The 27690-nt window shown below is 40.7% G+C and overlaps 1 protein-coding gene, 1 non-coding gene and 1 pseudogene across 5 annotated transcripts in view; 2 read left to right on the forward strand and 1 right to left on the reverse strand.

The window, feature by feature from the left end:
- Positions 1-24819, forward strand: part of Usp32 (ubiquitin specific peptidase 32) — a 148454-nt gene extending 123635 nt beyond the window's left edge. For all 4 annotated transcript variants that reach the window (XM_048446738.3, XM_048446739.3, XM_085695605.2 and 1 more), the window contains 7 exons: positions 1461-1547; positions 2572-2692; positions 13269-13460; positions 16644-16932; positions 20624-21048; positions 21857-21949; positions 22728-24819. In XM_048446738.3, the coding sequence (XP_048302695.2) occupies positions 1461-1547; positions 2572-2692; positions 13269-13460; positions 16644-16932; positions 20624-21048; positions 21857-21949; positions 22728-22901 (1381 nt within the window). In that variant the 3' untranslated portion in view covers positions 22902-24819. The remainder of the gene's footprint in view (positions 1-1460; positions 1548-2571; positions 2693-13268; positions 13461-16643; positions 16933-20623; positions 21049-21856; positions 21950-22727) is intronic.
- Positions 4051-4191, reverse strand: LOC125408590 (U4 spliceosomal RNA). The gene has a single exon (XR_007234503.2). It is a non-coding gene; the product is annotated as a U4 spliceosomal RNA (small nuclear RNA).
- LOC148120825 (acyl carrier protein, mitochondrial pseudogene) lies at positions 11142-13252 on the forward strand (annotated as a pseudogene).
- Positions 24820-27690: the final 2871 nt, after the last annotated feature.

Raw genomic sequence — 27690 nt, forward strand, 5'->3', positions numbered from 1 at the left:
GTTATGTTTAGCTCCATTCTGTTAGGTACTGATTGGTTATTATCTGTCCCTTTCTTTGGATGCCTTGGTTGCTGTTCACTTGCTATGGAACATGCCAGTGGACAATAAGGTCCATCAGTAATCATTTGGGTTATACAGATAGATGGAGAGCTCCTATGCCAGACAAATGCTTACTTTTGTCTTTGTAGTTTGGCTTTGCATGGCTTAATTATCTTTAGCAGCCATGTTGGGCGGTGGTGGCACACATCTTTAATCCCAGTTGAGGCAGGCAGATCTTTGTGAGTTCAAAGCCAGCCTGCTCTACAGAGTGAGTTCCAGGACTGAGAAACCAGAACTTTACCAGCGATGTGGCAATCATTCCCAGTTGCCAATATGCTTTTAAGTATGTACCCCTTGCATTGCTTCCGCCCCCCTCCAGCTTCATATGATTATAATTAACAAAAATCTGGTGGAATTGTTTTGTTGGAACTTTTTAGAGGGTCTTGTATTTCTTAAATACCTCTACTTCAGAGCTGTACCTATAGCCCAGGATTTGTGTATATTTAAGGTATACATTTTGATATCTTGATGGATATGAGTTGTTACCTTGTTTTTTGTTTAGGCAATGATTAATAGATTTTGTTAAACTTTGGAGAACTCAAAAAGAACAATTGGGGACTGGAGAGATGGCTCAGAGGTTAAGAGCACTGGCTGCTCTTCCTGAGGTCCTGAGTTCATTTCCCAACAACCACATGGTGACTAACAACCATCTATAATGAGATCTGGTGCCCTCTTCTGGAGTGTAGGTCTACACACAGGCAGAACATTGTATACATAATAATCTTTTTAAAAAAAAACAGGCACAATTGTTCTCAGCTTTATAAAGTTAATTTTAAAGATAATGTATAGTTCTAAGAAGTCAAGATACAAAAAGGAGTACTACACCTGGAAATCTAAGCAGGCAATAAGTTCCAGGACAGCTGAGCTACACAGAGAAAATCTATTTCGAAAGCAAAAAAACCCGATGTTGATTATAAATGTGTGGGTTGAGGTTGTAACTCAGCTGGGAGAGGGCTTGCCTAGCCTACAAAAGACCCAGGATTGATGCCACAGTATTACCTAAACCAGGTGTGGTGGTACACACCTGTAACTTCAGCACTGGCGAGGTGTCTGCAGGAGGACCACAAGTTCAGGGTCATGCTCAGCCACATTGTGAGTGTGAGACCAGCCTGGGCTACATGTGACTCTGTTTCAGAAAAAAGAAAAAAAAATGAAGTAAAAAGAAGACCTGTGGCAGTCTAGTTTATACTCCATCTTGTGACCAGATTCACGTGGTCCAGCCTGTCTGGTTCAAGGCTGTGTTTGAGGAGTTAGGATGAGCAGCATGGAACTGTAACATGGGCACACTGCTGTGGAAAGTGAACCTTAAGAGCTCTCAAACCAGACATGCTTCTGAGACTTTGTGTGTTTTCTTCTTCCAGTGATGACAGCATGGGCTATCAGTATCCATTCACCCTCCGAGTTGTTCAGAAAGATGGAAATTCCTGTGCCTGGTGCCCATGGTATAGGTAAAATTGCCTTTTATAAAACCAGTCTCAGTAGGCTCAGTTTCAAGCATAGTACTTTTGTATAAGATTTTTCTATTTAGAATGTAATTGTGAACAATGAGAAGATTGAAATAAACTTGTTAATTGTCCCTCTCTTTTTTATAAAAACTCCAGACTATAAATTTGCTTTCCAAATGTGTGATTTTATAGATTTCACCCTATCCCAAATTAATAACCAGTGTTAAACATTTTTATTCTAGATTTCTTTTTTTTAAAATAATTATTTATTTATTTATGTATACAATATTCTGTCTGTGTGTATGTCTGCAGGCCAAAAGAGGGCACCAGACCTCATTACAGATGGCCGTGAGCCACCATGTGGTTGCCGGGAATTGAACTCAGGACCTTTGGAAGAGCAGGCAATGCTCTTAACCGCTGAGCCATCTCTCCAGCCCCTCCAAATTTCTTTTCTTTTCTTTTTAATCCTTGTTTTAGTTTTTATTTCATGTACAATGGTGTGAGGGTGTCAGATCCCCTGGAACTGGAATCATAGACAGTTGTGAGCTGCCATGTAGGTTCTCAGGATTGTCCCTGGGTCTTCTGGGAGAACAGCCAGTGCTCTCATCTGTTCAGCCATCTCTCCAGCCCCTCTTTGGTCCTTTTAAAATGGAGTCTCACTGTGTTGCTCAGGCTGATCTCAAACTCCATTCTCACGTAACCCTCTTCAGCCCCCTGAGTACTGTGACTACAGTCATGCACACATGGCTATTAGTCCAAACATTCTTTCTGAGGTAGGAGAACAAATCTGTCATTTGCCATGAAATTTGTATCTTTCGTATATTAGCAACTGTTAAGTCATTTTTAAGATCAAAAACTTGAAATTATAAACATGATTCCTGAGATTATTAACTTTTGTTACTGCATTTATCAGGTTCTAAAGTTAGAATTTGACAAATTATGAGGCCAGGAGAAATATTAGAGTATTTCTAATTGAGAAAATTTTGATTCCTTACTGTTTTTCTCTGTGAATGCTTTCCCCTTTTAGATTTTGTAGAGGCTGTAAAATTGATTGTGGAGAAGACAGAGCTTTCATTGGAAATGCCTGTATTGCTGTGGATTGGGACCCTACAGCCCTTCATCTCCGCTATCAAACATCACAGGAAAGAGTGAGTGCTGGGAATGGGGGGTGGACATAAAGATGTGATTTTTATATGGTAAATGTTTCCCACCTTAACTGTATCATAACAGTTAAGCTAAAATCTGAAAAACCTCAGGAAAGATTATTAGATTACCAGCAAGGTTAGTAACAGATTTGTTCTCCTACTTTAGAAAGAACGTTTCTAAGGACTAATAATAGCCATGTGTGCATGACTGTAGTCACAGTACTCAGGGGGCTGAAGAGGGTCACATGAGTCCTGGAGTTTGAGATCAGCCTGAGCAGCACAGTGAGACTCTCTTTAAAAACAACTAGTGGCACTCCCTGTGGTAATTGATATATTGGCATGTGTGCTTGACTCCTCCCCCCAACTTCTAGAATCAGTTGTATTGGGTTGTTAATTCAGTCTGCAGCTCCTGTTTCAGAGGATCCAGTGCCCTCTGTTGGCCTTCAAGGTCACTGCATGCACATAGTCCGAGGCCTATGTGCAATCCAAAAAACCAATCAATATACATAAAGTAAAAATAAACAATCTTTTTTTAAAAGTTAAGATTTTAAAAGGAAGTTATAGAGATGACTCAGCAGTTAAGAGTATTTGTAGTTCTCACAGAGAACCTGAGTTCAATTCCCAGCACCCACATCAGGTGGTTCACAACCTCTTGTGACTCCAACTCCAGGGGATCTGGTGCCCTTTTATGGCCTCTGCAGAAACTCACACAGAGAAACACTTAACCCATAAAGAGATAATTTTTTAAATTATTATTATTGTTGTTAGAATCTGTTAGGTAGTGCACATCTGTAATCCCACAACTCAGGATAAGAAAGGAGGATTATTGTAAGTTCCAGGCCAGCCTGGGACCACATAGTAATGACCCTTCTCTCAAAGAAAAACCTTTGTGATTTGTGTTTGTTTGTGTTCTCACTTCATAAGCTACCTGGCCTCATAGTCACAGAGATAGATCCGCCTGCCTCTGCTGAATTAAAGTTATACACCACCATGCCTGGCTCAAAAACTTTTTTGTTGTGTTGTTGTTGGTTTGGTTTGGTTTGGTTTTTTATTTTTCAAAAAACTTTTTTTTAAAGACTCTGGTAGGCTTATGATAACTTTCAATAACAGACACTTCTTAGCATGTTCAGGGCCCTAGATTAAATCCCCAGCACCTGAAAGAAAAAGGAAAACCCAGAAAGAGTTTAGTAGAGGAGTAAACAGAATCAAAGGAGTTTCTAACAGGTTGTAGTAGGTGTGTTATATGCCTCTTCATTTGTCAGACATTTCATTTAGGTAAGTTCATAATTGTGACTGGCTTTTCTGGCTTTTTGTTTGTTTGTTGTTTTGTTTGGTTTTGTTTTGTTTTGTTTTAAATTCAGTCTCCGTAGAGACTGTCAAAAATTGCCAATGCTGACTATGTTGCAAGTCGTCACGGTGGGGTATTGGGAAAAGTTTTCAATTAGCAATAATCGCGCCTCGGATAAACCTCATTGGCTACGATACTGCCACTGCGCAAAGCTGGCTTTTTGTTTTTATTACATTTATTTATTTCTTGGCAGAGCACATGGAGATAGATTTCAGAGAACAGCTGGAGAGAGCGGCTCCCTCTGGCCATTTGAGACTCAGGACTCAAACTCAGTTTCTTTGCCTTGGCAGCAATCCCCCTTATTTTATGAACCAATTTTACTTTTCTGACTTTTTATGCTGCTGGAAAATGGGATGACTACCAATTTCAGGCTTACTTCCCTGTTTGGATCCCCAAATATACCACTATAAACCCAGCAGTTTGTAGCTAGGAATGGATGGATATACTGGGGACTCTTTTTTGTTTTTATATTTTATTTTGGTTTTCTTTCTTTCTTTCTTTCTTTCTTTCTTTCTTTCTTTCTTTCTTTCTTTCTTTCTTTCTTTTTTTGAGACAGGGTTTCTTTATGTAACCCTGGCTGTCCTGTCCTGGAACTAGTTTCTATAGACCAGGTTAGCCTTGAACTCATAGAGTTCCCAGTTCTGGAATTAAGAGTATGTGCCTTTAAAGAAAAGGTATAAAGGGGCTGGAGAGGTGGCTCAGAGGTTAAGAGCACTGGCTGCTTTTCCAAAGGTCCTGAGTTCAGTTCCCAGCAACCACATGATGGCTCACAACCATCTGTAATGAGATCTGGTACCCTCTTCTGGTCTACAGGCATACATGGAGACAGAATACTGTACATATAATAAATAAATAAATCTTTTTTTTTCCTAAAAAAGTGTGTGCCACCACCACCCAGTGTACTATAGTGTTTTGCCAAACAAAAGATCCCTGGGCTTGGCTGGGCATGGTATAGATGCCTATAATCCTAGCACTCAAGAGCATGAGGAGTGCAAAGCCTGGATTGAATACACAGCAAGTTCAAGGTCAGCTAGGGTTATATGAGACCTTGTCACAAAACGGAGGCAAAGAAAGAAAAATACCATTAAGCTGGACGGTGGTGCTGGACGGTGGTGCTGGACGGTGGTGGCGCACACCTTTAATCCCAGCACTCAGGAGGCAGAGGCAGGTGGATCTCTGTGAGTTTGAGGTCAGCCAGGTATACAAGAGCTAGTTCCAGGACAGGCTCCAAAGCTACAGAGAAACCCTGTCTTGAAAAATTGAAAGGAGGGAGGGAGGGAGGGAGGGAGGGAGGGAGGGAGGGAGGGAGGGAGGGAGGGAGAGAAAGGGAGAAAGAGAGAAAGAGAGAAAGAGAGAAAGAGAGAAAAGAAAAATGCCATTAGACTAAAAGCTAAGGAAAATTTGAAAAGATGTTCTAGGTCATGCTCACTGTAGCAAAGTATTTCAGAAATTCAGTTATGGTTTCTTTGAAGAAGGAACATTTTAGCAATTGATAGACTTCTAAGTCTTTGTCAGCACGAATTATAACAGAACATTATTCTGACAAGGCAGCCCTATCAAAGATAGGAAATTATTTAGCTTTCTGTTCCTCTTCCCTTTTTAACAAGCCTGTTGTGCAATCTGAGAAGGACATTCACTTACAGGAAGAGCCTGCACATAACCAGTCATTCTCTGAACATTACACAGTGAGAACTCTGGAACTGTTGAGATGCATTGTCATGCTGGGGAATGAAAACATGACTAAGGGGCTGGAGAGATGGCTCAACAGTAAAGAGCATTGCCTGCTCTTCCAAAGGTCCTGAGTTCAATTCCCAGCAACCACATGGTGGCTCACAACCATCTGAACTGATATCTGATGCCCTCTTCTGGCCTGCAGACAGAATATTGTATACATAATAAATAAAAATATATTTAAAAAAAACATGACTAACCTGGGCTCTTAATAAATGTGGTTCCTAAAAAAAAAGAAAAGAAAAGGAATAAATAGATAGATAGATAGATAGATAGATAAATAAATAAATAAATAAATAAATAAATAAATAAATGTGGTTCCTGCTTAGAGAGTCACAAAAGGAGCTTGGTGTATACAGATGAGGTTATTACTCATTTGCTTTGTAATTTTTATTTTGGTGAGTTCCCATCTTGGAATATTTCTTTGGGAAATAATATTCTGTTCATCATATATCGTTTTTTTAAAAAGTAAATAATTAGAAATGTGTTTATCTCATATTAGAAGTATGATTAAATAAAGTGTGGTATATTTATTACATAAATATTACATAGTCATTGAAAATAATGATTACTGATTTTTACTACATAGCAAGATTTTAATTTTGTTAAAAAAATTAGTATTTTTTATTATTGGTAATTGTAATCAGAGGATTTTTTTTCTCCCGAATAACCACCCAGAGGCTTAATATTACCAGTAAGTGTTTGGCCAATGGCTCAGGATTATTACTAACTAGCTCTTGTATTTAAATTAACCCATTTCTATTACTGTATGTTTTGTCATGTGGCTGTGGCTTTTACCAGTCTACTGGCATATTGTTTCTTGGGTGACTCCTGGCAACTCTTAACTCCACCCTCCTCCCTGTATCTCCTTTTGGCTTTCTTGCCTGGCTCTATCATGCCTTGCCTTAGGCAAAAGCAGCTTTTTTTTTTTAATCAGCCAATGAAAGCAACACATTCATAGCATACAGAAAGACCATGCCACCCCAGGTAATTTCATACATGTATGCAGTGTATTTTTATCGTATTTACCCTCAACTATTGTTATCATATCCACCCTCTTTCAAGCTTCTCAAGACCTACAAGAAATCTTTCTCTCAACTTTCTGTTTCCTTTTTTAAAATTTTGGTATGTGTATGGATGTTTTGCCTACATGTATGTATGTGCATCACTTGTGTTCCTAGTACTCGTGGCGTCCAAAAGAAGTTCCTTAGAATTGGAGTTACAGACGATTGTGAGCTGCTGTGTGGGTCCTGGGAATTGAACCCTGGTCCTCTAGAAAGAGCAGTCAGTGCTAAGCTATTGAGCCATTTCTCCAGCCCTTCTTTTGTTTATTTGGTTTGGTTTTGGTTTTGGTTTTGGTTTTGGTTTTGGTTTTTCAAGACAGGGTTTCTCTGTGTGACAGCCCTGGCTCTCCTGGAACTTGCTTTGTAGACCAGGCTGGCCTCAAATTCACAGAAATCTTGCCTGCCTCTACCTCCCAAGTGCTGGGGTTAAAAGCATACATCACTACACCTGTTTCAGTCCTGCTTTTTACATTTTTATTGTGTGTGCATGTTTATTCACCCTCGAGTGTACATGCTTGTGTACATTCCATGACACACATATGAAAATCAGAGGACAAACCTCAGGAATTGTTCTCTCCTTCTACCATGTGACTCTTGGGAATTGAACTCAAATCATCAGATTTGGCGCAATGCTTTTACCTACTGAGCCATCTCACTAACTCAAGACACAAAGTTTTATTGGTGGAGTTTTGGGTATTTTTGTTGTTAACATCAAGTGATTTTTGTTTGTTTGATTGGTTTCTCTGTATAGCCCTGGATGTTCTGAAATCTGCCCTAAAGACTAGACCAGCCTCAGACTCAGAAATCTTCCTGCGTCTGTCTCACAGGTGCTGGAATTAAATATGTGCATGACCACAATTGACAAACAGCTATGGGTTTGAAACCTACACCCAAAACCCAAAGGATCATCCAGGCTTTTTTTTAATACCCAAAATAGGGGCTGAGGATGTAACTCAATTTGTAGAATGTGTAGTATGTTTTAAGTCCTAGATTTGATCCCAAACACTATGTAAATCAGACATTCAGACATGGTGGCAAGTGCCTATAATTCCAGCACTGTGGAGGCTAAGGCAGAAAAACAACAACAAAAAGAAAAAAAAAGAAAAAAAAAACCACCACAATCATGTCTCAAAAAAAGGAAAGGATGCTGAGGCAGGTGAGTCTCTCTGAGTTCAAGGCCATCCTGGTCTACAGAGCTAGTTGCAGGACAACCAGGGCTACATAAAGAAACCATGTCTTGGAAAACTAAAAGGGTGCCAGGGAGAAAAGAAAATCTTTCAGTGTCTTGTCTGTTTTCTTTTCTTTTCTTTTCTTTTTTTTTTTTTTTTTTTTTTGACAGGCTGTCTTTCTGAAGTCCCAGCTGTCTTGGAACTCATTATGTATGTATATCAGGCTGGCCTTGAACTCACAGATTTATCTGCCTCTGCCAAGTGTTGAGATTGAAGGCCTGTGTCAATATCTTAATAGTTTCCTTTTGTTGAGGATGCAGGGCCCTGAAACGGCTCAGCAGATAAGGACCCTTAGCAGCCGAGTCTGACTGCCACACATATTGTGGCACATGCACATACATACACTTACTACCAAAACATAAACAAATAAAGCAAGGAAATTTGTTTTCAATTAATATGAAAGACCAAGCATATGATTCCTCGGTAGCTGTCTACCTTGGTTTTATCTTGTCTGTTTGCTTTGAGACAGGGTCTCATATATTGATTTGAAATTCACCAATTAGACTAGGCTGATTGGCTGTGGAGCTCTGTCCTGCCTTCCTGGCACCTGAACTTATAGGCACATGTCACCACACTCAGGTTTTGGTTTTTGTTTTTTAGAAATTGAACTCAAGTTCTCATGTGAATACATGGCCATCACTTTACTAACTGAACCATCTCCCCAACCTGATAGAGTTTTTGTTTTGTTGAGACCTGATCTCACTGTGTAGCCAATTTTGGTCTTAATGTAGTGATCCTCCTACCTCAATCTCCTGAGTGCTAGGGTTATAGGTATGTACATCTAGCCAGCATGTTTTCTCAGTATATCCATGTTTCCTTAAGGTGACCAGCTCAAAGGATTCTGAGATAGCTGGTCAGTGGCACATGCCCACAATACCAGCACTCAGGAAGTTAAAACAGGAGCCTCATGAGTGTGAGATCACCTGACTACCTAGAGTGGTCAGTGCCCACCTGAACTACATAGCAAGGCCCTGTCACAAAGAAACAGGTACACTGAGAGAGACTGTTAATGCATTATTATTACCGATTTTGTTTTCAGAGTCAGTGACCCAAACAAAGCTCCCTTTTAGCTGAATTGTGCAGTGAACACCTTTAATCCTAGCTCACTCAGGAGGCAGAGGCAGGCTGATCTCTTAGTTCAAGACTATACAGAGAAACCCTGTCTTTTTAAACAAAACAAAACAAAAAACCAACTTCAGCCGGGCGGTGGTGGTGCACGCCTTTAATCCCAGCACTCTGGAGGCAGAGGCAGGCGGATATTTGTGAGTTTCGAGGCCGGCCTGGTCTACAAGAGCTAGTTCCAGGACAGGCTCCAAAGCTACAGAGAAACCCTGTCTCGAAAAACAAACAAACAAACAAAAAACTTCATAACCTAATGAACTCCAATTTTGATAGTTTATTTGACGACCTATGCCTGAGCTACCTTCTCTGTAGGGAAAAGGTCTCACTTGAAAACCTGCAGTAAATGAAATGGGCTAAAATGTGCCAATTCATAATCCAAGCAGTCCAGTGTTCCCAAGAGTTTCAAAAAAAGCTAGCAGGAAATTGCCTCAAGTGACAATAAGCTGTTCACCTGTAGAGGAGGGGTAGTTAATGAGGTAGTAAACACTGGGATCTTTGGCAAGAAGCAAGAATTGTTGCGATTTTAGTCCAGGCTATATCTGGGAAGAAAAATATCACTATTCATATGTGAAGTCTCAGATAGCCTTCATATCACTGATGACATGCCTTTCCTACTTTCTCATACACAGTAAAGACAAATCTCAACTCTGCTGTATTGATTGCTTGTTGGGTTATAGACATGAGTGAGATTGGGGGAGAAAATCTTTCACTATTGCTCTCTTGGCCCTTCCCTCTCCCCTTCTTCTCTGTCCTACACACCTTCCTACTCCCTTTATGTTCTCTCTTTTGTTTGTGCTTGGTCTTTTTCTTTATGATGCTAGAGATTGAAGCTGGAGCCTCAAAACACCCTAGGCAAACACTACTGCTGGTTTACACTCCCAGCCTTTGCTCTCTATTCTCAGACTTAACTCTTTCTTGTCCCAAAGCTTATCATACTGTTTACCTGGATCCCAAAGTTTTGGCCAGAAATTAGAGGTTCTGTCAACAAATGTATGCTCTTTCAAAGCCTACTCTTCATTTTGTTACCATCACAGATAGTACTTCCATGTAACTGAGGCAACTAAGTGGTAAAGTGCCTGCCTAGTCTGCATGAGGATTTTTTTTTTTTTTGGTTTTTCAAGACAGGGTTTCTCAGTAGCTTTAGAGTCTGTCCTGGAACTAGCTCTTGCAGACCAGGTTGGCCTCTAACTCACAGAGATCCACCTGCCTCTACCCCCCAAGTGCTGGAATTAAAGGCATGCGCCACCACGCCCAGCTTGCATGAGGGCTTAATCCATTTTCCCCTCTTACACCATCCTCCAAATCACAGTCATGAAACATAAAGACAGCTAGTGCTCTGATAAGTCTGTTGATATGCAAATGAGTTCCATATTAGGGTTTAATGCCTAGTTTATTGTACTCTTTGGGGTGGGGATGAGACAGGGTTCTCCATGTGGCCTTGGCTGTCCTGGGATCTCAACTCTGTAGACCAGACTGGCCAGGCAGGAACTTACAAAAATCTGCCTACCTTTGACTCTCAAGTGCTGAAATTAAAGGTGTGCGTCACCAACCCCCAACTGTATTGTTTTCTTAGGATGAGCTTTTCTGGGTCCTTTTTTTTCCCATCCAGATATTTTCATATTATTTCTCCTCTGTCCCACGTGCAGCATTCTAATGCTGTCTTTCTGCCTAAAGAACTGACTTACTCTTTTCTTGAAAGCTAGTTCACATTTAAGCTGTCTTGAGGATTTCAAAATTATGAAATAGAAAAGCAATTTAATTCTTGGATTTTTTGTTTTGTTTTATCATTTCGAAGGATTCAGAAAGAATTTTCCAAAGAAACTATGGTCAGGGACTGGACATGTAATTCAGTTGACAGAGTGCTTACCCCTGGGTTCCCTCCACAGCACAGTGTAAAATCACATATTATAACTGGGCAGTGGTGGCACACACCTTTAATCCCAGCATCTAGGAGGTAGAGGCAGGTGGGTTTCTGTTAGTTTGAGGCCGGCCTGGTCTACAAAGTGAGTTCCAGAACAGCCAAGACTGTAACACAGAGAAACCCCGTCTCAAAAAAAAAAAAAAAAAAATCATGTGTGGTGGCACACACTTGTTTTCTCCAGCATGCACCCACACCTGTTCACCTCAGGAAAAGAAGCTGCTGCAGACCAAAGTAACAGTTAACCAAAGTCCAACTTAGTGAACCCCTGAGTTCTTACTGGGGTTGCTAGCAGAGGTGTGGGTGAGAGATTACTTATAGAAACAGGTAATGAATGGCAGTGCATTCTGGGTTGGCACAACCTTGGTGGCTCATGTTCTTTCTGTCTGTGTCTGCGCCTGCCCTCAGCCTTCACGCCACTACCCCGGCTTCCCACACGGGCCTTGGCCTGGCCACTCAGCACCACTGTCTTCCCTGAGGAAACCCGGAGGAGGTCCAGGACCTGGAAGGGTCACACACTTGTGCAGCCAGTACAGTGGCGCACCCCCTTTGACGTTAGAGGGAATTAAGGACCAAGTGCTGTATGTCTTGAAACTCTATGACAAGATTGACCCAGAAAAGCTCTCAGTAAATTTTCATTTTATGAAGGACCTGGGCTTAGACAGTTTGAACCAAGTGGAGATTATTATGGCCATGGAAGACAAATTTGGATTTGAAATTCTTGATATAGATGCAGAGAAGTTAATATGGCCACAAGAAATTGTAGATTACATTGCAGATAAGAAGGATGTATATGAATAAAGTTTCAGAGCCTTCTTCCTCATCGGGAGGACTCTGAGAATGCCCGATTGCATCATGGCTGACTGACAGTGGTTCTGTTAGACTTGTATTTAAATTGTTTGAGTGTTTTACCCTTTAAAAATAAATCTATTATAAAACTAAAAAAAAAAAAAGAAAGAAAGAAACGTATTGAATTATACAGCTGTATCAGAGCTATTATTCAAGAGTGCTGCTCTTGGGGGCTGGAGAGATGGCTCAGTGGTTAAGAGCACAGGCTGCTCTTCCAGAGGTCCTGAGTTCAATTCCCAGCAACCACATGGTGGCTCACAATCATCTTTAATGAGATCTGACTCCGCCTTCTGGCACGCGGTCATCCATGGAGGCAGAATGTTGTATACATAATAAAAATAAATAAATCTAAAAAAAAAAGTCTTAAAAAAAAAAGAGTGCTGCTCTTTTCCAGAGGACCCTGGTTCAGTTACCCAGTACCCCCACATGACCGCTCCAGAGGATCTTCTGGCTACTGACTATCCACTTTTGGGTGGCCAGAGTCTTCTCAGACAAATTTTTATTGGTTGTCTACAGATTTTGGAGTTGATGATCTTGCAGGTTTCAGTTTTATGTGAAGTTTACCTCCTGAATCTCATGAGCCTGTTGCCCACCTCCTAGAGGGAATATGTGTGAGGATGTTTTGTCTGCACATGTGTGCACATGTACAATGCCTGCAGAGGCCAGTAGAGGGCATGAGATCCCCCTGGATAACAGATAGTTGTTATACATCATGTGGATACTGAAAATTGAACCCAGTTCTTCTGGAAGAGGAGCTAGTGCTCTTAATGGCTGAGCTATCTCTTCAGCTCCATGGAGAGAATGTTTCAGTTCTGGGGAGATTTCTGTTCGGTTAAAAAGGAGGATCAGACTGGGTGGTGGTGGTGCACGCCTTTAATCCCAGCACTCAGGAGGTAGAGGCAGGCGGATCTCTATGAGTTCGAGGCCAGCCTGGTCTACAAGAGCTAGTTCCAGGACAGGCACCAAAGCTACAGAGAAACCTTGTCTAAAAAAAAAAAAAAAAAAAAAAAGGAGGACTCAGAAGTTAAAGGTTATTCTCAGTTACACAGTGCTCAAGGCCAGCCTGAACTACCTGAGACCTCTCTTTCTAAAGGAAAAATCTAGTTGTATAAATAGGCATTTAAACTAGGATGGTATTGTTAGTGTATGTGTGTATATGTGTTGTACTCCTCAAAGACTCTTAGTTTGGGTTGTATTCCCACCCACTCATACAGACTATATAAGAGCAAGTGAGTGACTGCGAAGATGGTACATACCTAGTGTTTATTTTAAATGCCTACTGCACAATTCTGGTTCATTCTGTTTCCTCCTCTTGTAGGTTGTAGAGGAGCACGAAAGTGTGGAGCAGAGTCGGCGAGCACAGGCTGAGCCCATCAACCTGGACAGCTGTCTCCGTGCCTTCACCAGTGAGGAGGAGCTGGGGGAAAATGAGATGTACTATTGCTCCAAATGTAAAACTCACTGTTTGGCAACTAAGAAGCTGGACCTCTGGAGGCTTCCTCCAATTCTGGTATGTTAATAGACTTGCCTCTTAGAGAGGAGTCTAGTGTAAATGAGAGAAGTCATTAAGGGGATTTTTGGGCTGGTTTTGAGTATAATATACTTCTGTAACTTTGTTTAAAACCTTTTTGTACTTGAATGTGGTGACACACACCTGTAGTTCCAGAATTTAGGAGGCTGAGACAGAATGGTCACCAAAAACTTAAGGCAAGCTTAGGCAGCATAGTGAGTTCCAAGCCAACCTAGACTACAAAATAAGACCTTGACTCAAAAAATAAAAGAGCCAGGCAGTGGTGGTGTATGCCTTTAATCCCAATACTCAGAAGGCAGAGGCAGGTGGATCTCTGTGAATTCGAGGCCAGCCTGGTCTATAGAGCAAGTTCCAGGACAGCGAGGACTGTTACAGAGAACTGCTCCCTGTCTTGGAAAACCAAAAGAGGAAAGGAGATTGGGAGCTGAAAAGATGGTTCAGTGGACTTGAGTTGGTGTTCAGCCCCAGGGAGATCTAACACCTCTAGCCTCCTCAGATACCTGCACAAACACTTGCTTTTTTAAAAAAATTTTTAAGATTTATTTATTTATTATGTATACAGCCTTCCTTCCATGTGTGCCTGCACACCAGAAGGGGCACCACATCTCATTGTAGATGGTTGTGAGCCACCATGTGGTTGTTCGGAATTGAACTCAAGACCTCTGGAAGAGCAGTCAGTGCTCTTAACCACTGAGCCATCTCTCTAGCCCTCAAACACTTGCTTGTAATCAAAAACAGCAATCTCTTCTTTAAAAAAGAATGGATGAAGACCAGGCCGTGGTGGTGTTGCGCTCTCAGCACTCCGGAGGCAGAGTCAGGTGAATCCCTGTGAGTTCGAGGCCAGCCTGGTCTACAAGAGCTAGTTCCAGGACAGCTAGGACTGTTACACAGGGAAACCCTATCTCAAAAAACAAAACAAAAAGAATGGATGGATGGATGGATGGATGGATGAGCTTTTCTGTGTAAGGTTTGTATGTTGAGCAGAGAAATTAATTGTTCTAAAAATATATGCTAGATCCCATAACTGAACTTAGAGCCTTGAAGGAGAGAAAGTGATGTAGGCCAGTAAATGAGGACTGGTGCAACTTGAGAAATACTGTACATGGGTTGTAACCAGGTGAATTGGAATTCCAGAAGAGAATGAAAGTCCTTCTAGTCCCATAAAAGAGGAAGTTTTAGGCTAGCCCGTATTTAGGCTGTAGGAAAGCAGCCACCACAGGAGCTTCCACGCCCAGTGAAGAGTTGAATGGCTGTGCACACTACTGTGTGTTGTGTGTGCAAGTATACCAGGGCACAGAGCTGTGCTCTCAGATTTGGTTGTCTCTCCTGCCTCTGGTTGCCTATCAGCAGAGTTTATAAAGACATTAATTACGAAAGCATTTTCTCACCAGACATAGACCCATGTCTGTAATATCAGTGCTTGGGAGACTGAGATAGGACGGTTACCATTTGTTCCAGGCTGGACTGAACACATGGTCACAGCAATACTCCAGTCTTAGTACCAAATTACATCATAAGGTTTCTATTGCTGTGATGAAATACCATGACCAGAAGCAACTTGGGGATGAAAGAGTTTATTTTATTTTGCTTGTACTTTCATATCACAGTCCATCATCCAGGGAAGTCAGGGCAGGAGCTCTGAGACGGGAAGAATACTGCTTACTAGCTTGCCTATAGCCAGATTTTCTGGCAATTTTCTCAATTGAGAATGTATCTTCCCAAATGACTCTAATCTTGAGTCAAGCTTTCATAAAACTAGCTAGCATAGCATATGCGTTACAGTGTGGAGGTCAGAAGGGAACTGTGAAGTTGGGTCTCTTTTCTAGGAATTAAACTGAGATTGTCAGGCCTTATAGTAAGTCCTTTTACCCACCAACATGCCTCTTTATTTTTTGAAAACATAGCTTCTCATCAAACATGAACCATTTGGCTAGGCTGACTTGGGTCAGTGAGCCTGGGGAGCTGTACCTAGACCCTCATTCCTGCATAACACACATTTTAGTGACTAAGCCATCTCTAAATTAAGTGCTGGGATTTTTTTTCTTTTGATACAGGGTCTTACTGTGTAACTCTGACTAGCCTGAAACTTGCTATTATAGACCAGGCTGACCTCAAATTCACAGAGATCTATCTTCTCGGCCTCTGTAGTGCTGGGATCAAAAGTTCAAAAGTGTGCACCACAACAGCTGGTTCCAGTACTAGGATATTTTTTTCTATGTATGGGGGTTGTTGCCTGTTGCATGTGTGTCTGCATCATATGCATGCAGTGCCCCGAAGCCAGAAGCAGGCATTGTATCCTCTGAAAATGGTTTATGGAGGTCAACTACCATGTAGGCGCTGGGAACCAATCTGGATCTTCTTCAAGATTTCTCCAGCCCCGGGACTAGGATATTTTAGCAAAACTTTGATTTGTGTCATCATCCTACTACTCTGAGAAAAGAAATGTAGATTTTTTCTTCCCTTGCTCATAGTAGTACACAAGAAATTGATAGCATTTGTGAAGCTAACTCCAGAAATGAAACTGAAGGAAAAGAAGAAGCGGGCAGGGGCAGGCTTGGGAACCTGGTAGGTGAGGAAGAGGGATTTTTGTTTTGTTTTGTGTTTTGTTTTTTGTTTTTCGAGACAGGGTTTCACTGTAGCCTGTCCTGGAACTAGCTCTTGTAGACCAGGCTGGCTGGCCTCGAACTCACAGAGATCCACCTGCCTCTGCCTCCTGAGTGCTGGAATTAAAGAGGGAATTTTTTAAATATAAGGTATGATTAACATGCATTTAAATGCATAGTTTTTTTAATGTCAGGTTTGATGACTTTGTCAATTGCATATATGCATATAACCATCCTATAAAACAAGGAATAAAAGCATTTATTTAAAACTTAAATTTGGCCAGGCATAGTGGTACTCACCATAAGTCCCAGTACTTGGCAGGCATAAGCAGGTAGATCTCTGAATTCAAAGCCAGTCCAGTCTACAGAGTGAGTTCCAGGACAGCCAGCACTATGCAGAGAAACCTGTCTTGGAAAAAAGAAAGGAAAAGAAAAGAAAGAAAATAAGAGAAAAGGAAAAAAAATATCAAATTTACATTTGAGATTTTATAACAATGTGCAAATGTTACATATTCTTCAGAACCTTTGAATGCAATTGTTCCTACCTTTTCTTCTTCAGATTATTCACCTTAAACGATTTCAGTTTGTAAATGGACGGTGGATAAAATCACAGAAAATTGTTAAATTTCCTCGTGAAAGTTTTGACCCTAGTGCTTTTTTAGTACCAAGAGACCCAGCTTTTTGCCAACATAAACCACTCACACCCCAGGGGGATGACATCTCTGAGCTAAGGATTTCAGGAGGAGATGTGAAGAAAATGGATGTCCAGAACTCAGCAGGGGAGGAGGATGTGCTCCTGAGCAAGAGCCCATCTTCACTCAGTGCAAATATCACCAGTAGCCCTAAAGGTAAGGGGAGGGGCCTTCCCTCTCTCTCCTTTTCTCTTCCCTCCCTCCATCCCTCCCCTACCTCTCTTTCTCCCTCTTTCTTTCTTCCTTGTCATAGTCTTGCTTTGTAACTTCAGCAGCCTCTATTCTGGACCAGTAATTTGTATTTTAGCTTTGTGACTTTTAGCACAAAATAGCCTCCTTAAATCTAGATTCTCTTTTGTCATTTGTAAAATGGCGAGAATACCAAATTAGGGCAAGAGGATTTGAAATACCAGCAGTAGTAATATATTGTTAGGGGTTGCATCTACAATTTAAGCCAGCCTAGGTTACATACATTCTATCTTCAAAAATATAAATAAAAGCCAGCAAAATGGCTCAGTGGATAAAGATGCTTAAATTCAGTCCCTAATCTCACATGGTAGGAAGGAACTGACCTCCTACAGGTTGTCCTCTGACTACACATAAACACCGTGGTATGCATGCCCACACAGATGCACACATATAAATGTAAATATATATGTATATGAATAAGTAAATAGCTGTTATTATAGTATTTATGAAATCATACAAAAGAAATCTGTATGTTTCAGTACAAATGTAATTTTTTAGTAAGTCTGATCTGTAATTATTTGGATCTTGTGGGACCCACAGGTGAAGAACACTACATATATATGATTCTTTTTACCGTGTTCCCACCAACTATAGAGCCAGCCCTGTATATGAGCTTTACTTTTGTTCTCTGAAAAATATACAGAGCAGTCAGAGAAATTTCATGAAGTTAGATTAACCTTTTACCAATGAAATAGATGCTTGAGGCCAGGTGGTGGTGGCGCATGCCTTTAATCTCAGTACTCGGGAGGCGGAGGCAGGAGGATCTCTGTGAGTTACAGGACAGCCTGCTCTACAAGAGCTAGGTTTCAAGACAGAGAAAACCTGTCTTGGGAGAAAAAGAAAAGGAAGAAAGAAAGAAGAGAAAAAGAAATAGATGGTTGAGTATTGTGTGGCTTTAATTTCTCAGGATTTTTATGTTTTCCCCCTTCCTTTCACTAGATAACCCAGGATTTCACACATGCGAGGCAGTGCTTTACCGCTTATTTTGAAGTAGCATCTTACTAAGTTTCCTGTATTGAACTTAAGTTTACTGTTGCCCAGACTGGCCTCCTTTCAGTCCTCCTTGTGTCTCTTGAGCAGTTGGAGTTATAGGCATGTTCCACCAAGCCTAACCCTCAGTTTTCATTTCTAACATGAGAAATACATACAGGTAAAATGCATCTAAACAGAGGTTCTAGAGGTCCTTGGTAATTTGTTCTTCTTTGTTTTGTTTTTGGATTTTTGAAACAGGATCTTGCTATGAACTCACTGTGTAGTCCAGGCTGGCTTTGAACTCAGGATCCTGTAATCAGATGTTACTATCCTGCCTGCCAGTTCTCAGATAACCAAATCAGAGGTTGAATATGAATTATAAATAGCTCAGGCTTATTACTAACTAGCTCATACATTTTAAGTTAACCTATATTCCTTATTTATATTTTGCCATGTGATAGTACCTTTATTAGCATAGCATGTTCATCTCCTGCTCCCTCTATGTCTGTCTGTTGACTCCTGACTCCGCTCTCCTCCTTCCCATCATCCTTAGTTTGGTGTCCCTGCCTATACTTCCTTCCTGGATACTGGCCCGTCAATGTTTTATTAAACCAATTTGAGTGACAAATCTTTACAGTATACAAGAGGATTTTTTTCCTCAACAGAATCCTTCTATTTTAGTTTCCAGAGTATCAAGACCACTCTTGGTCTAAGAATATATTTATAAAATTCATTGTTTTGAATTGAATATGACATAAATCACTTTTCTATGATTTTGTGATTCCTATGATATATACATTTTCATTGCTCCCTATTTTTTTTAGGAACAGAACTGATAGAATGAATACATATATATGTGGTATTTATTAGAATGACTTACAGGCTGTGATCCAACTAGTCTAATAATGGCTATCTACCAATGAAAGGTCTAAGAATCAGTAGTTGCTCAGTTCACAAGTCTGGACGTCTCAGCTGGTCTTCAGTATACACCAGCATCCCAAAGATGTAGGCTCTAATTCCAGTGAAAGAGTGGATTTGCCATCAAGAGCGAGAGTTAGCAGGCAAAGAGTGAAAACTTTCTTTTTCTGTGTCCTTTGTGTAGGCTGCCATCAGAAGGTGAGGCCCAGATTAGGTGGATTTTACTACCTCAAACAATCAGGATTTTGAGGCAGTGGTAATGGGGCATGCCTTTAATCCTAGCACTCTGGAGCAGAGACAGGTAGATCTCAGAGTTCTAGGTGAGCCTGGTCTACAGCAAGTTCCAGGACAGCCAAGACTACACAGAGAAACCCTGTCTCCAAAAAAAAAACCCAAATAAATGCCAGGTAGTGATGGTGGTGCATGCCTTTAATCCCAGCCCTCAGGAAGCAGAGACAGGTGGATCTTTGAGTTTGAGGCCAGCCTGCTCTACAAAGCAAGTTCCAGGAGAGTCAAGGCTGTTTAAAAAAAAAAAAAAACCTTGATGGTTTTTTGTTTGTTTGCTTGTTTGTTTGTTTGTTTGTTTTGAGGCAGGGTTTCTTTGTAACTTTAGAGCCTGTCCTGGAACTAGCTCTTGTAGAGCAGGCTGTCCTGGAACTCACAGAGATCCTCCTGCCTCTGCCTCCCGAGTGCTGGGATTAAAGGCATGTGCCACCAAAACATGGCAACAAAACCTTGAAAATATGGATTAAAAGAGTTTATCTTTCCACCTCTCAAAAGATCTGATTTAGAAATAACTTCAAAGCCGGGCGGTGGTGGCCCACGCCTTTAATCCCAGCACTCGGGAGGCAGAGGCAGGCAGATCTAGGTGAGTTCGAGGCCAGCCTGGTCTACAAGAGCTAGTTCCATGACAGGCTCCAAAACCACAGGGAAACCCTGTCTCGAAAAACCAAAAAAAAAAAGAAAAAAAGAAAAAAAAAAAGAAAGAAAAAAGAAATAACTTCTAATGATTTAATTAAGAAAATCCTCCCAGGTATACTCAGCCACTTGGATTTTAGATAATTCCAGATGTAATCACGTTGACAGCCAAGAATAGCAATCGTAAGCTATTTAATAAAGTAATAAGAAGGAGCTGGAGAGATGGCTCAGTGGTTAAGAGCATTGCCTGCTCTTCCAGAGGTCCTGAGTTCAATTCCCAGCAACCACATGGAGGCTCACAACCATTTGTAAAGAGGTCTGGTGCCCTCTTCTGGCCTTCAGGCATACACACAGACAGAACATTGTATACCTAATAAATAAATAGATAGATAGATAAATAAATAAATAGATAAGTAGATAAATAAATAAATAAATATTAAAAAATGAAGTAATAAGGAGTGAGAGTACGCAGTCAGCATTTCTTTTTGTCCCTCCCTCCCTCCATTCCTTCCTTTCTTCCTTCCTTCCTTCCTTCCTTCCTTCCTTTCTTTCTTTTCTTTCTTTCTTGTGTAGCCTTGGCTATCCTGGAACTCACTCTGTCGAGCAGGCTAGCCTCGAAAACAGAGATCCACCTGCCTCTGCCTTCCAAGTGCTGGGATTAAAGGTGTGTGCCACCACCACCCAGCAGCAATCCTATCTTTATTTGGGAAGCTAAAGTCAGTTAATATTTGGTATCGAACTTACTTGTGGCATTTGGACCTAAATATCTTTCCATCTGTCTCTTTCACAGGTTCACCTTCTTCTTCAAGAAAAAGTGGAGCCAGCTGTCCCTCCAGCAAAAACAGCAGCCCTAACAGCAGCCCACGGACTTTGGGGAGGAGCAAAGGGAGGCTCCGTTTGCCTCAAATTGGCAGCAAAAATAAGTTGTCCAGTAGTAAGGAGAATTTAGATACCAGCAAAGAGAATGGGACTGGGCAGACATGTGAACTGGCTGATACCTTGAGCCGAGGACATATGTTGGGAGGCAGCCAACCTGAGCTGGTCACTCCTCTGGATCATGAGAGCACTTTGGCTAATGGATTCTTTTATGAGCATGAGGCATGTGGCAATGGCTATAGTAATGGTCAGCTTGGAAACCATAGTGAAGAAGACAGTACTGATGACCAAAGAGAAGATACTCATAATAAACCTATTTATAATCTATATGCAATTTCAGTAAGTGACATATTATGTGGGTCTTAAAAACCAGTCTAAGCTGGGCCTGGTGGTGCATGCTTTTAATCCAGCACTTGAGATGCAGAGGCAGGCAGATTTCTGAGTTCAAGGCTATCCTGGTCTACAGAGCAAGTTCTGGGACATAGCTGGGGCTACACAGAGCAACCTTGTCTCAGAAAAAAAAAAAAAAAAAGTCTAACTTTTTAGTGGTTTGTTAGTTGTCCAGTTAACAAAGAAAGCTTGGCCTCCTGGCCAAGCTCACAGTATGATTTAGAAGATGGCCATTTAATAAGTATAATTTGATTCAGAGGTTCAATTAATGCTATAATAAGTATTTCTAAGGGAATTTTGCTTTCTAAATAACTGTTACAGGGCCAAACTTGGTGACAAGTGCCTCTAATCTTAGCATTTGAGACCCTGAAGCAAGACGATTTCAAGTTTAAAGCCAACCTAGGATATATAGCAAGACACTGTCTTTATTCTTTTTTTGGTTTTTTTTTTTTTTTTTCGAGACAGGGTTTCTTTGTGACTGTTATGAAACTCGAACTGGCCTTGAATTCACAGAGATCCAGCTGCCTCTGCTGGGATTAAAGCTGTGTGCCACCACTACCCGCTGACACATACTTCATGTGTGTGTGTGTGTGTGTGTGTGTTAAGATTTTGTCTTTTGATAAAGTTAGATAATTGTACACATATTTTCCTTACCAGTATTCTTACCAGAGCAGTATTCTCCTGCTCAGATCTTAGCACTGTGCCCTGGCTAAGTACTATTAATTACTAACATACCACCACTCTCTTCTCTCTCTAGTGCCATTCAGGAATTCTGGGTGGGGGCCATTATGTCACTTATGCCAAAAACCCAAACTGCAAGTGGTACTGTTACAATGACAGCAGCTGTAAGGTAAATATTCTCAATCTTTAAATGACAGAAGCAGAATGCCAACAAATTTGGGGAATGTTATTGAAATAATAACCTTTCTGCTGAGCAGGAAATAATGTGTTTGTATGAAGTAATGTTCAGTTTTAAGGAAGCAAAGGTATGATGGGAAAACTGGGTAAGAACTGAAAATATGAATAGTGAACAAAGCAAAGGTGCTGGTTAATGAGAAATTCAATCTTTTGGGTTTGAGTTGATCATGTCCCGTCTTCTGTGTGTGTGTCTCCCCATGCCCCACTCACACATGTTGGGAAAGGCTTATACTAAAGACCTGAACTCTCCAATGCTGATTTTTTTTTTGAGCTAAATTTGATGGCGTTTGTTAAATATGGTGGCCACACCTTTGATGGAGGTAGTGGCAGGAGGATCAGCAGATTAAAGTCATGTTCCTCACTGAAATGAGTTTAAGGTCAGTCTGGGCTGTATGAAACTGTGTCCCAAAAGAAAACTCTCTCTCACCCACCTAATAAATTGTTTGTTGTTGTTGTTGTTGTTGTTATTTATTATTATTATTATTATTATTATTATTATTATTATTATTATTATGGGTTAGGGCATTCATTTGCCTATGGTTAGAATATTCTCCAAAACAAAGACTGAAAATATGAGACTCGCTTTCAGTGCAGGTGTGAAATAGTTGATTCAAGAGTTAGTGAGAGTTGTTTTTCCTGGTAAAGAATTAAGAGCCAACACAGCAGTGGCTTATATATATTAATTATAAAGGCTTTTCTTACCCTTTTAGGAACTTCACCCTGATGAAATTGACACCGACTCTGCCTACATCCTTTTCTATGAGCAGCAGGGGATAGACTGTACACAATTTCTGCCAAAGATCGATGGCAAAAAGATGGCAGATACAAGCAGCATGGATGAAGACTTTGAATCCGATTACAAGAAGTACTGTGTGTTACAGTAAAGCTGCTGCTCTGGCCGCTAGGTGGGCTGCTTCAAGGGAGGTGACTCCTTGTAGGTGACATTTGGCAGAATCGTCGCTGAAAAGCAGGCTAAGTGTAGTTATTTTATCCTGTGACCTGAAGCACAAAATAAAAAGTCCTAATTAAAATAACAGTCAACTTTAAGAATAGCACTAATTTTGTTTGAAGTCTCTCGCAAGCTGTCCAGTGGAGGACTTTGAGGCAGATCCCACCATTAGCCTGTAAAAAGAAGGTTTGGCACCAATCACCTGGGACCAATTAAGAATTTAATGTGCTTGTCCAGATAATGAACAAACTTGTAATGAGTATAGAGTTTTCCAATAATCATAACAATATACTAAGGATTTCCTTGAAATCAAAGTAAAAAAAAAACAACAAAAGTTGAAATGTTGTCTGGGGACGACATGATATGCTACCTCCTTTTTCCTGAAGTTTCATTCCATTGTATTGACAAATGGAGAAAGCCAGGTCATGCAGGAGTGCAGATGACTCTCAGAGTGCAGACACAGGTTCTTCCTATTTTGAAGCATTTCCCTGTTCTTTCTGTGTCCTTTTTCTTTGCTTTTTGTTGTTGTCAAGTTTATGTTTGAAACAGTGACAGTGGCAGAAGTTGTGGTGGTTGGTCTGAGACCATGTGCCTTCCACCCAGTCTCAGTGCAGAGACCCAGGAGAGGTCCAGCCCAGGTGGCCCTTCTGCCAAGGCTTCTTTAGGATACTAGAGGAGTCCCCACAAGCTCACTGCTGGGTGTGGCTGCTGCCAGGGTTTGCACCATAGTCCCATGCATATGTTGCACAAAGTGTTTCTAGGAAGGTATGCAAAAGCCAGACTGTTAGTGGTGGGTTTTTTTCTTTGTTTCTCATTTTGCACTTTATAAGAGAGAACACATGCAAACAAGTTGTGCTTGTACTTTAATGGCTCTAAGGGCTATTAGTTAACTCCATCAGTGTGTAAAATTTAAAAACAAAAATATATCCAGCATTGATAGTTTGTAAGTATTGTGCAAAGAAACTGCTGGGTGTAGGAGGCAAACTGTAGTTGTTTTCATTTCTGCCCTTCAGCTTTTTTTTTCTTTACTCACTTTTTTCCTAATTATTCAAAACTGGAACAAAAGTGTAAATATCATTTTTCTGGCATCATTTTTCCTGTATTGTGTTTTAGTTTGTAGTCCAAGGAAATTCTCACCTTATTTTTCGTCTTTTAAAAAATTTGAGACCCTGGAAGCTGATTCTCATTGTTGTCAGATCCTATTCCCCTCTCTTCTTCATGGTGCAGTTAGTGTCCTGACAGCTGAACCCAGCGCTGAGACTGGTTTCAGTGCACTGGGAAAGCTGTCACAAGCAGCTGCCGAGGCTGACGTCCTTTCAGAAGGATGTGCAGAAGAGGAAGGAATGGCCTAAAGGAGTAATGTAATGAAGTCACACAAAGTACATACTTCATAGATTTAAAGTTTTCATATATGAGATTGTCCACTCTTACCTGGACAAGTCCCATGAAAAAGTGGAAGATTTCCAATAATTTCTTTACAGATGTTTTAGTTGAGCAGGTAGCACAATCTACTAATGTTGTTTGATCTGTGTTTGTTATATTGGTTGTAATTAATTTTTTAAACTCGAGAACTAGCAGAAAATTTATTAAATTAACTATTAACTACATTTACCTTGTAAATTTCTGTATAAAACTTGTTGACAATGCACTGACTTTAGGAAGACATTGCTGTACATAGAGTGTAAATAAGATAGTGTTGATGTACTGAATATGAACTGTATAAAAAAGTATTGGTCATTGTATATGGCGTGTACCTGTTTATCTGTAACTATTACCCAAACAAATTAAATACTGCAGATGTCCACATGTCGTTTTTCCTTGTACAAGTAAACACAAAGAGCCTGTTTCTTCAACCTTTCTGTCTGTGATCCTCTTTAATTCTTCTGGGTGCATAATATCAATTCCACTTATGAACATGTTCCAACTTAGAAGGGGTGGAAACTGATGAGGTAGAAGGAGGCACTTGCACTGACTAGGTGAATTTTACTTAGACATAGCTTACATTCACAGGGTAGAGAGCTGGTATGAACTGAAAGTTCGTGAGAGGAGCCCTGTGATAACCTGTGATACTGGTTAACATAAGATGATGGACTTTCCATTTATATAGCACCTTGAAATGGGTCTAGTTGTAGGGACAAAGTGTGGGGGCTACTAGGGATATCCTGGGCTGTCTTTTTTTCTCACCTGACACACCTTTAATCCCAGCACTCGGGAGGCAGAGTCAGGTGGATCTCTGTGAATTTGAGGCCAGCCTGCTCTACAGAAGGAGTCCCAAGACAGCCAGGACTGTTATACAAAGAAATCCTATCCCAAAAAGCTTAAAAAGAAAAAAAAAGTCATTTTGTTTTTGCTTTTGTCTGTGTGTCTGTCTGTAATGACTAGTTGTCCAAGGAGTCAGAAAAGGTTGTTGACTTCCCTAGAGCTGGAGTTTAAGAGCCCGTGGCAGAAATGCTGGAAATCAAGCCCCAAATCCCCTGAAAGAAGAGCGAGTGCTTGTAACCACTGAGTCTTCATGCCAGCCCCATAAGATTTATTTTATTTTTAATTATATGTGTGTATATGAGTATGCACATGTTTGAGTGCAGGTGCCTATATTGTCTAGAAGAGGGCATTAGATTCTCTGAAGCTGGAATTGCCTGATGTTGGTACTGAGAACCAAATACCAGTCCTCTGCAAGACTATCTAGGATGCTTAACCACTGAGCTATCTCTGCAGCTGTGCCTCTTTTCTTTCTGAGAGCTCTCCAAGGCACTGTTGAGAACAAATGAAGTGGGGCTGGAGAGATGGCTTAGTGGTTAAGAGCACTGACTGCTCTTCAAGAGTCCCTGAGTTCAATTCCCAGCAACCACATGGTGGCTCACAGCCATCTATAATGTAGACCTGGCGCCCCCTTCTGGCATGTGGGCACACATGGAAGGAGTGATATACACATAATAAATAAATAACATAATAAGTAAATAAATCTTTTAAAAAAAAAAAAAGAACGGGGCTGGAGAGATGGCTCAGTGGTTAAGAGTATTGCCTGCTCTTCCAAAGGTCCTGAGTTCAATTCCCAGCAACCACAAGGTGGCTCACAACCATCTGTAATAAGGTCTGGTGCCCTCTTCTGGCCTGCAGACATACACACAGACAGAATATTGTATACATAATAAATAAATAAATATTAAAAACAAAAAACAAAAACAAATGCTGGGTGGTGATGGCGCACGCCTTTAATCCCAGCATTCTGTGAGTTCAAGGCCAGCCTGGCTCTACAAGAGCTAGTTCCAGGACAGGCACCAAAGAGAAACCCTGTCTCAAAAAAAAAAAAAAAAAAAAGAATGAAGGTCTAGAACTGTCATTCACCCTATTTTGCTGCTGCAGTAATTTTGTTTACCTATAAAATTCAAATCTAATAAATACTGAAGCTTACATGACCTGAACTACCTAAATTTCCTGGTAAGTACTCAGTATGATAGTATATTTCCCACTTTCTCTTCTATAAGGTTCAGTGTGGTTGGCTTTATGTTGAGGTCTTTGATCCATTTGGACTTGGGTTTTGTGCATGGTGATAGATATGGGTCTATTTTCATTCTTCTACATGTTGATATCCAGTTATGCCAGCTCCATTTGTTAAATATGCTTTCTTTTTTCCATTTGATATTTTTTGCTTCTTTGTCTTTCTTTTTTCCATTTGATATTTTTTGCTTCTTTGTCAGATATCAGGTGTTTGAAGATGTGTGGGTTGATCTCTGGGTCTTCTATTTGGTTCCATTGGTCCTCCTGTCTGTTCTTATGCCAATACCAGGCTGTTTTCAGTACTGTAGCTCTGTAGTAGAGTTTGAAGTCAGGGATTGTGATGCCTCCAGAGAAGCAGTGGAATTTAAAATTCTGTATATATATGTGTGTATAAAAATTCCATCTGTTGTTGAAGAACACAGTCCTGTGTTAAATCTTTCCCTTAAAAAAAATCAGAAATTCAGACACCAATACAAGATACTCCATTTAAAGTGCAAGGTTAGGTGTGGTGGCTAGCCAGTACTTAGGAGGCAGATGCAGGAGGATCACAGGTTTGAGGCTACATACAGCAAGTTCCATGACAGCCTAAGATACAGGGAGAGAACCAAGTACTTGACCAGCACTTAGGAGGCCACAGTAAGCAGATACCTGTGAGTTTAAGACAAGTCTGGTTTACACAAGTGCCAGCCAGGCAGGACTACAAAGTGAGATCCTATCTTCAAAACTTAATATTAAAAACAAAAGTAAAACTTTCAGCTGGGTAGTGGTGGCACATGCACTTAATTCCAGCACTCGGGAGGCAGAGGCAGGTGGATCTCTGAGTTTAAAGCCAGCTTAGTCTACAAAGTGAGTTCCAGGGCTACACAGAGAAACCCTCGAAGAAAACAAAAATAAATGAATAGAACTTCCTTGAAAACAGTGTGGTGACTGAAACTCTAGGCTCAGTACTTGGAAAGTTGAAATGGAGAGAATCTTTTGAGCTCTGGAGTTCGAGACCCTAATCTCAAAGGCAATTTATGTAAAAGCCAGGTACAAGCCTTCTTGTAATTAGAAAGTGTAGAAAGGAGCTACGGGCAGGCCTGCTTTTCATCCCGCCCGGCTCCTGCATGGCTAGCTTAGTCCCAGAAATAACAACACACAAATTGTATTCATTTAAGCACTGCCTGGCCCATTATCTCTAGAGAGTTAGTTACTGACTAACTCTCATATCTTGATATTAACCCATT

Source organism: Myodes glareolus, chromosome 9 (assembly GCF_982192425.1).
Source record: "Myodes glareolus chromosome 9, mMyoGla1.1, whole genome shotgun sequence".
Taxonomy (NCBI): domain Eukaryota; kingdom Metazoa; phylum Chordata; class Mammalia; order Rodentia; family Cricetidae; genus Myodes; species Myodes glareolus.